Here is a 9,579-nt window from a genome sequence, read left to right as displayed (position 1 = left end):
ATTCTGTTTACTCTCTCAGTCTTCATCTGTCCTCTTTTTATTTTGAATTCCCGTTCTATGTGTCTGCAACCGTTTTGACTTCATATCCATCTCTACTCCGTCTTCCTCACCGTCTCATCTATTTCATCACTATGGTTTCTCTTGTCTCTCCTCTTCCCTCATGGCCTGCAGATGAAGAGATCAAAACAGCTGCTCGGGCTCAGACACCTTTTACCCTGACCTGTCCTGGTGTCAAGGGGGACTACGTCCGGCTGTACTGGCTACGTCCAGACAGTAAGAAGCACAGTGATATAAAGCTGCTGTACCAGAACGACCGCTGGGGGGGTTCCACCTTTTACATCAATCACAGCAAGAAACTCGAGCTCGCAGGCCCACCCTACAACCCAGAGGCCGGGAGCTTCTCCTTTCTTCTCACCCCTGGGTTAAAAGATGGCGGCAAATACACCTGTGAAGTGCTCCTTGACGACAACGCCTCCAGCCTCAGGACCATACTCAGCCTGCTGAAAGGTACAGTTCGGGGTCAGGAGGGGGAGAAAGACAAGGAGGAGGTGGATTAGGAGGAATAAAACAAGGGGCGGGTATGGATTTATGAGAAAAGTGGTGTCACTTTTATAATAACCTTGCGTATTTGTCCTGTTTAAAATTCCATTTGTTGAGGCTGTTATGCAAAGTATCTGTTACAAAGGAGACATAATAAACTGAGGGATGACAAATTACCATCAGGATACCCAAAGTCTGCTGGGATATATATCATTTTTTATCTCATTTGTTGTTTGTATTATGAAATGTTCCATAGGTGTTAAATTGGATTGAGATCTGGTGACTGCAACAGCCATAACACATTATTTTTACATTTATTTATCATACTCATTCAGTCGCTCCTCAGCGTCGCTGCATTAATGATGTTTCTTCCCCCATTTATTCTTTTTTTCCCAATAATCATTTATCAATCTGTAGTTAATCTAAAGGCGTAACAGCATGCAGGTGAGACACACGCAACACTCCATGCAGCTACAAAAGCTGACCCGACAAATGAACTGGGCTGGTATAAATAGTGAGAGACTAATGGGGAAGTAGGAACAGGTGAGGAGGAGGTCTGGTGATTGCAGGGCTAACGAGTGGCAGGTGGAACTAATTAGGGCATGGTAGACAATCAAAACAGGCAGGAAGTGAAGTGATCCAAGACAATAACAGGGAGCACTAAACATACATGAATGACATTCAACCTAAATTAACCGTCATATAGATAAAGGTACATACATGAAATTTAACCTTTGCATTTAACCCATCCTAAGCAGTAGGAGCAGTGGGCTGTTGTGAAGCGCCCAGGGAGCAAATTGGGGTTCAGTGACTTGCTCAAGGACACTTCGACATGCAGACAGGTGGAGCAGGGAATCAAACCGCTAATGAATAAAATGCTATTACCCCTGAGCCACAGCCACCAACATGAAACAAACCAAACATTACCTTTGAGCAGAGCGGGTTAGACACGAGCAGACTGATACCACTCTCATGGCTGTGCTTTAAGAATAGAGCTGGAGCCAGGGGGGCAATTAGCTTAGCTTAGCATAAGAGTCAGGTTATGCTCCAATGAGATGTGTTCGTACGACATGTTATTTGGCCACGTTTGAAATCTAAAGTGTCTACGGTTGTTCAAAATGGGGGGTTGTCAATGAGTTGAAGAGATGTGATGTTATTTGATTATGGGGTTGTTGAATATTTTCAGGCAGTTTCTTCTGGAAGGCATTCGTAGTGTTGAACTCTGTCATTCACGTTAGAAGTGAAAGAAATAAAGATATAGTTGTGCCATCATGAAAAAAAAGAGAGCTAGAAAGCAAAGTTCAAGCCCCGGCACCTCTCTCACCTCAACACAGCAAGCTGATCACAAAATTGTCGGTTTCTGAAAGTTGCAGAAGTACTGGTACACTGCCCCTCAGCTGGTTGCCTGGCAACCTCACTGTGACGACAAGACTCTGGGAAGTCAACTTATCCTCCTATTTCAGCACATAACTCCCCCCTTAGTCACAACTTGTCTTTTTATTTTTCTGGTTGTGTTTGGATTAAACAAATGAGACATAATAATAATAATAATAATAATAATAACAAAACTTTTTTTTGCATAAGACTGTGCCAGGCTAGCTGTTTTTCCCTGCTTCCAGTCTTTATGCAAAGCTAAGACAATCACCTTATGGTTCCAGCTCCATATTTTGTGCACATATACACATAAGAATGAATGTCAAATAACTCCTTAAATCTTAACAGCTTACAAGACATTGGCAAAATAATTGGCAGAAGGTAATATAGATACTTTAGTCAAAGCACCCATGTTTCTAGAAGCCTTTGCCCCGCTGATGTGTCCTTAAGCAAGGTACTGAATTCTCACCAGCAGAGTGTATTTTGCTATTGAAGAAACACAAAGAAAATTTCCAAAAGTCACAGAAATAATATCACATCATTAATTTAATACATTTACGATATTGCTTGTGAAAAGATATATTTACCTGATTCATTAATTTAAAGAGAAAGAAATCTAACACGACACCTGTTGATTTTCATTAGGGGGCCTTAGAGGGTGTTCATCCTTTTTTCAATAATATTCAGAATACATTTGCACCCCCACATGCAAAAACCAACACACACACATATATACACATCTAATGCCCTGTCATGGCGGCCTTGGAAGACTTTACTAATCACAGTCTCACTGGCATCCATCACGGCCGCCCAGACGTGACCAGCCGATCCATCACTGTCACTGTCGCCCTGCTTCACACATCTGCATCCCTCATACACTCACACATACACATCCACCCACGCGCCAATCATGTGACGCATATATTTTTACCCCACCTCATTATAAGTATCATTATGTATGATTATACCTGCTGCCCTCCCACCAAGGCTGTATGTGGCCCACACTGATCACACTAATCAAGGCTCAGATTTGTGTGTTTTTATGAGTGTGTGTGTGTGTGTGTGTGGGGGGGGGGGGGGTCTGTGAAGCTTGATTACACCCAGATGGATCCTCATTTCAGTTTGACGAGGCACTAAGCATCAGTCACAGTCAACCAATGCATTAGCAGCAAATCACTATAATGAATATATATTATTTTGACCCCTCTCTGAATTGTTCTTTGTTTTCATATCACTTTCCCTTTACCCCATTACTCTCTTTCCATCCTTGGCCTTTTCTATATTCACACACTACCCTTTTAACCCACTTTCTCATCCTGACTCGCTCTCTTCTCTTCCCTCCTGCCTGTCTTTTTGACTTACTCGTCCTTTCTTTGATTTCTTTTCATTTCTTTCATGCCTCTGTAACATTCTCTCTACCTTATCCTCCTACTCTGCTCTCCCCTCCCCCTCGCCTCTCTGCATCACATCCACAGTTGAAACCCGCCATTCCTCCTCAAAGCTGGAATTGGGGTGCCAGTACACAGAGCGGTCCCAGGTCCAAATTGCCGGTTGGAAATACCAGAATAAGAGTCGTCGGCTGACGTCTTTTAGCATCAGCCCTGGCAGCATCAAGGTCATCCTGCCCTTACCCATCACCTCGGAAACAGCCGGGAACTACACCTGCACCCTACAGCTGACAAATGGGCAGACTGTCTGGGCAACGCAAGCCGTCACACTGCCCCATGAAGGTGGGAGGGATGGTATTGTATAACAAAGACTGGTCTGTTTTCTGATTTTCTTTATCATCACTATATTATTTAACTTGCACAGGAGTCATGGCAGACTTCCTGTCAACTCAGTGGAGATAATGAACCATGAATGTGGAAGATTCTCGGATATGTGCTCCGTGAAGCGTTCTGCAGCGCATACAAGCCAACCTCAGGTCAATCCATCTGCCAGAAAGCCCACGGTTTATGGAGAAAAAAGCTCCTGACGGATACCATATGTTATTCTTTCTTAATGTGGTTAAAAAGGTCACAGGTCAAGACTTCTGTGACATTGTGATTAGCAAATAATATCCAGCAGGAATAACTCAGTCCATTTACGTACCCATTTGTCATAAAAATTCAACACTACTTTAATACTCTGCTCAGCCTCTATAGAACATAAAACTTAAAGGCTATCATTTTTCTCATCCCACTGACCCAGTTGATATGTGAGTATAAGAAGACAGGACCTCAGGACATCTCTCCCCACAAAAAAACTAAATTATTCAGGCTTATTGTATTGGTGGCTGTGGGGGAGCACAGGAGGATGTGACAGTTGAATGAATCCCTCAGCAGAGATGAATCCACTTCCTGTTACCCCAATACATCACTTTGGGTTGAGGGGCCCAGAGCTCATCATGATGCACGCTGATGGTACAGTTATAAGAGTTATGGCAATGGAAGAAAGAGAGAGAAGAGGCAAAATGATTTCACCTGAATGGAAAGGCAGGATCAGAAAAATATATATAATGTTGTCCAGTGTAACGAGAAGTTCAGCCTGAGAAATGTGAGAAGTTCAAATAAAAGTAATGTTGGATGACCGTCAAATACACAGTTGAAAATTGATAGGCTGCAATAATGCAAGATAGCTCAAGAGTTCTTGGTTAATAATGAATAGTATATAAAAGCAGTGACAGTTACAAGTTTATGAATAGCTGTTCTGGTTAGCAAATAGGCATCCGGAAAGATTTTGAACATTGTTAGCTCGAACAATGAACTGAAACAACGTTAAGGTTCACTGGAAAAAAACTAAATAATCAATACTGAGATATGTAATTTGGGCATATTTTATGTGCCGTTAGCCACATCTAAAAGTATAGTGAGGGTTGTAGGAAATAAAAATTCAGCATAATAAAATTCGTTTCACTGGTGGCACAGTTCAGAGAATGCAAAATTGAAGCAATCATTGTGCTCTGAAGCACATAAAATACTTCAAATGTCAGGGATGTTCTGCAATCATTTGCTATCCTGAGTTGGCCCACCATTTGCAAAGCATTCAAGCAGTTCTTTGGTCTGCCTTCTATCAGCCACCCTCCTCTACAATCGTGCTGATATAATTCCCCACCCCCCCACCTCATTTGAGATGAAATGGACGAGGAAGTGCCAATAGAGGAAAGGAAAAGGTGTTATAGAGGAAAATTAGGAAAAAAGGTGTAGAAAGAGACAGGGAGAGCAAAAGGAGAGATGTGCTAGTGAGAACCTGGGAGTGTTAATGCCTCACTTTACTGCACTCAATTACCATAATTCATACGTTAAAGCTGGCATGGGGCACAGAGCAGGTCAGTCTTGGGGTCAGCACTCACCATGGTATTCCATTAGCACCCTCTACACACACTCACCATTCAATTACACCTCACACAGCACATAAAGATTGATCATGTTGATGCCAGCTAAAAGCTGTGACTTCAGGACTAAGGTGAAGCCCGCGGGCCAATCCTTTAACAAACAAGATTTGATGAGACGTCTGAGCGGAATTTACTTTGGCCAGGTTTCTGTCCATCAGATAACCACAAATACCACAAACAAACACTGTATGAATTGTTTAGAAAAAAGGATGATGCTTCAATAAAAAGTTTTGGTAGTTCTGAGGTAACTGCTCTGTTTAATAGGCTTCTCTTTTGCGATCCAAAGCTGTCTGACAGATCAGGGAGCAGATCAACACGTTCCCTAAATTACAGCAGTCTGTGGGAACAAGCTCCTCCCTCCTGCTTCTCAAGTCACCCCGTGGCTGAGTTTTGCAACGCTGATGTCATCCTCATTATGCAAACAAATCGCACAAGTTAGATGGCCTGCGTGAGCTTTTCCAACAGAAGTTGACTTGTACTTATGTAATGTTAGCGATAATCCTGCCAACACCTTCTAGGCTCCTGTTTTCCGATGCTGCATTGACATTGATTGAGGGTTTAGCTGAAAGACTATTTACGTTGTTTGTCAGTATGCCTGGAGGCAGTTTGTTGCAAGGATTCGATGTCAAGAGAGTGTGCACGGAATAACCTCTCCTGGCTTTACCTATACTACATACATGACTACATAAATGTTTAGATATGAGATAGGGAATAGATCAAAGTATAGTCAAATCAAACTACTCTGTATGGAAGTGGCAGCATCTGGTCTCTTTGATACTGGTGCTTCTCTTCTTCTCTGCAACATTTAAAATTGACAGTGTTTACTGTCCAGACTGAGGGTCTGTCAGATCGATGAGTACTCAGTTGTCGTACAGACTATTCTGTCTGACAGAGTCTGGATTCCATCACCTCTTTCAACTGCACCCATTGTCTGTGAATGACAGCAGAATGATGCAAATGCATGTAACATGGTTTGGGAAATCTCAACCGCAAAAGGTCTTTAAATCCAAAGCTGGAAATGTTCACGTAAAGGAAAAGGTTGCCCCCTCTTGACTTGAACAAAAGAGCAAACAGCAATAACTTCTCTCCATGTCATTCAACCACACAGGCTTATAGCTCTACAAGTTTTATATTACTGTTCTTGGAAGCATTCATGGCTTTTTCTCTCTCTCACTTTTTTTCCCTCTCTTTCAGTAGAAGGTGTCAGTGTGACCACCCCCTCCCTGCTCCCTTCTCTCTCTGCTTTATTACTCCTGGTGCCCCTGGTTGCTGCAGCTGTCTGTGTGTTGCTATGGAGACAGAAACACATTTCTGATCGCGGTGAGTCTCCCGGCGCTTTCTTTTTTTTGACAGCTTTCCGTGTTCCGTCCATCTTTGGCCCCTGTCGGCTGCCACTGAGTGATGTGGGCCGTGACATCCTCTGGGGTTGTTGTAATGAATCTGCCCCTACTTTCCTCACTCCCCTCCCTGTGCGTTTGAGTGCGTTTGAGTGTGTGTGTGTGTGTGTGTGTGTGTGTGTGTGTGTGTGTGTGTGTGTGTGTGTGTGTGTGTGTGTGTGTGTGTGTGTGTGTGTGTGTGTGTGTGTGTGTGTGAGAGAGACTATATTGGTAACTATCTCTCTATGTACTCAGGTATTGAGCAGTCTCTGTCTGTCCACTCGGGTGAGGCAGAGAACATCTATGAGAATCCTGAGGATATCAGACAGGTGATGAATTCAGACATTTTCAATAACTGAATGATAAATTTCCCTCCTCATTTTGCCCTCATCTCCCCCTCTCCCACTCCTCCCCTCTGGTATTTAGCACTCTTCTCTTCTCTTTTTTTTTATTTCTCTGTTTTTCCTCTGATTTTCATTATCCTCCCTCTCTGTCACTTGTTGTTCATTAAACCTGTTTGCTTCACTCTCTTCCCTTCCCAACAGGCTCCTCCCCAGGGCTCAGTCTACATGGTGAGTTATTGTGTCGTCCCTTGCGCGCACACACAAAGGCGTGGTGCATATGTGTGTTTGTGAGATGTGGCACACGCATCCACCAATGCATACAGACTCTCACTCTCTCTATTGCTTCTTCCCTAAGCTGTCAGAGATGTGTCTTCCCTCACACTTGCGGCCCTCTCCTCCAATCCATCAGCCCTCTCTTAGATACACCCATTGTCTATCAACTGTCACTCTTACATTAGTGGTATTAACAAATCAATCTTATTACATAGGGCAAAGAGAGACATAAATCTGGCCCCAGAACCATGAGTATCTTCTCTCTCTTTCTCCTCCTCTTCACTCACTCTTTCCCTGCCTCCCTTCCCCCTTTTCTTCTTTATGCCAGGATCTGAAGCCAAGAGGAGAGGATGATGTCTATAAGGAACTGGAGCGGTAAGCAAAAAGCCTTGCATCACCTTGTGTGTGCTTTTGTATGCTGAACCGTATGTGTGTGTGTGTTCATGTGTTTGTGTGTGTGTGTGTGTGTGTGTGTGTGTGTGTGTGTGTGTGTGTGTGTGTGTGTGTGTGTGTGTGTGTGTGTGTGTGTGTGTTGCACTGTCACTCATCTGCCCCTCAAATTCCTCTCACACTCCCCAATCACGCTGGCCTGAACATTACTCTGACACTGTGGCATAATATCACGCCATGCGCTGACAGGCAGCGCTCCTTCGCCCCTGTGTGTTGTTGTTGCGTGGGCTGTCTGTGTTTGTGTTTAAGGAAGAATAAAAGAGACTGGGGGACGAGAGATTTTTCTGCAAAATTGTCTTTGTGCTCTGTTTTTCAGATACTAACAGTGTCAGAGCTGATCACCTACCCACATCTCATCCTCATCTAGCTGTCACATCCGCTTGGTTTCCAGCTGCAGCAGAAGGCCTTTATAAACAAAAGTACCAACTGAATGTCAGAGTTGGGATTTGAGAAAAACTTCAGTGCTTCAGGGAAATGCAACTCAATTGCTTGGATGTTTTATTTGTGTTTTAAACTATTGCTCGTTATAAGTACTTCATTACTGATTTGCTTTGATGGCTATCTACAAATAGAGGGAAAAAAAAAAATGTGTCCAAAATGTGTGGAAGTTAATCTGTTATATAGTTTTTTGATTTGAGCATTTGTTATTGAACCAGTTGTCTTGTATTTCTATGGATATCTGTATTTAAGCAAATAAATGTCCAAATAAACATGTCTGTATTGCAGTGGTGTATAGTAACGAAGTAGAAATACTTCGTTACTGTACTTAAGTCGTTTTTTTGGATATCTGTACTTTACTTTACTATTTATATTTCTGTTGACTTTCATTTTTACTTCACTACATTTTGCAAAGAGAACTGATACTTTGACTCCGATACATTTCCCCTGAAACCTTCGTTATTCGCTACAAAATCAAATCTATCTTTAGGAAAAAAATGAATCATGAGACCAACATCGGGGACTGTGGTGGAACACAGACTGCAAGCAAGCAGGTTAGTGAATCAGTGGTCCTAGCTAGCAAGTTAAATCACTGGTTAATCACGTTAATGCGCAATTGCAAACAAGTGCTCTCAAAGCCGGTTTGTTGATTCCCAGTGATGCCAGCTAGCGAGCGACCACATGAGTAGAGTTCCACTCTGCGATGACTGGTTTCATGATGGAAGCAGAAACGGAAGCACCTGCTACTCCTAACAAACCACGGTGGAGACGAAGACCAACACCTGTGGCCATATCTGCGAGAAATGTTTTCTTATGTTGGAGTGAAAGACTCTTCGTACCGGATGAAGAGCCTCTTATGCCCAAAGCTACTGAAATATTGGCATTCAAACACTCCCCATCCAACCTCAGGAAACACATTGAGGTAAATTAAGATTAATCCCATGAGCCGCAACGTTAATGTTTAGTTATCATAATTAGCATAAACCTGTTCAGATATCTAGTGTTTCCCACAGGATTGGAGTATATCTTTGGCGGGGGAGACAGGTGTCTGATCTTGTAATTTAACTACACATGGTGTATGTTAGGCTGCTGTCTCTGTTTGTACCTCCTTGTCCTTGGTCATGGTGGCCACAGCACTTAAAATAATACACTTCATAATTCTCAAAATTCTAACCCTTTGCTTTTTTATTAACAGCATTTACTTGTACTTTTACTTTCAATACTTAAGTACATTTAATATCAGAAAATTACTTTTGATACTTAAGTACAGTAAATATTAGATACTTTAAGACTTTTACTCAAGTAGTATTCTAATAGGTGACTTTCACTTTTACTGGAGTCATTTTCCAGTAAGGTATCTTTACTTTTACTCAAGTATGGCTTTTGGGTACTTTATACACCACTGCTGTAT

At 42.5% G+C, this 9,579-nt stretch overlaps 1 protein-coding gene across 2 annotated transcripts in view; it reads left to right on the top strand.

Moving 5' to 3' along the window:
* Positions 1-9,295, top strand: part of g6fl (g6f-like) — a 12,225-nt gene extending 2,930 nt beyond the window's left edge. Inside the window, exons 5-11 of one of the 2 annotated variants that reach the window (XM_054621620.1) lie at positions 172-507; positions 3,390-3,644; positions 6,485-6,607; positions 6,919-6,992; positions 7,209-7,235; positions 7,609-7,655; positions 8,047-9,295. In XM_054621620.1, the coding sequence (XP_054477595.1) occupies positions 172-507; positions 3,390-3,644; positions 6,485-6,607; positions 6,919-6,992; positions 7,209-7,235; positions 7,609-7,655; positions 8,047-8,053 (869 nt within the window). In that variant the 3' untranslated portion in view covers positions 8,054-9,295. Of the gene's footprint in view, positions 1-171; positions 508-3,389; positions 3,645-6,481; positions 6,608-6,918; positions 6,993-7,208; positions 7,236-7,608; positions 7,656-8,046 lie in introns of both variants that reach the window. The other variant, XM_054621619.1, reaches the window with a different exon arrangement.
* The last annotated feature ends 284 nt before the right edge of the window (positions 9,296-9,579 follow it).

The sequence above is a fragment of the Anoplopoma fimbria genome, chromosome 20 (genome assembly GCF_027596085.1).
Source record: "Anoplopoma fimbria isolate UVic2021 breed Golden Eagle Sablefish chromosome 20, Afim_UVic_2022, whole genome shotgun sequence".
Lineage (NCBI taxonomy): Eukaryota > Metazoa > Chordata > Actinopteri > Perciformes > Anoplopomatidae > Anoplopoma > Anoplopoma fimbria.
The sequence above is the reverse complement of the archived record's forward strand: the minus strand, read 5'-3'. Positions and strand labels throughout refer to the sequence as shown.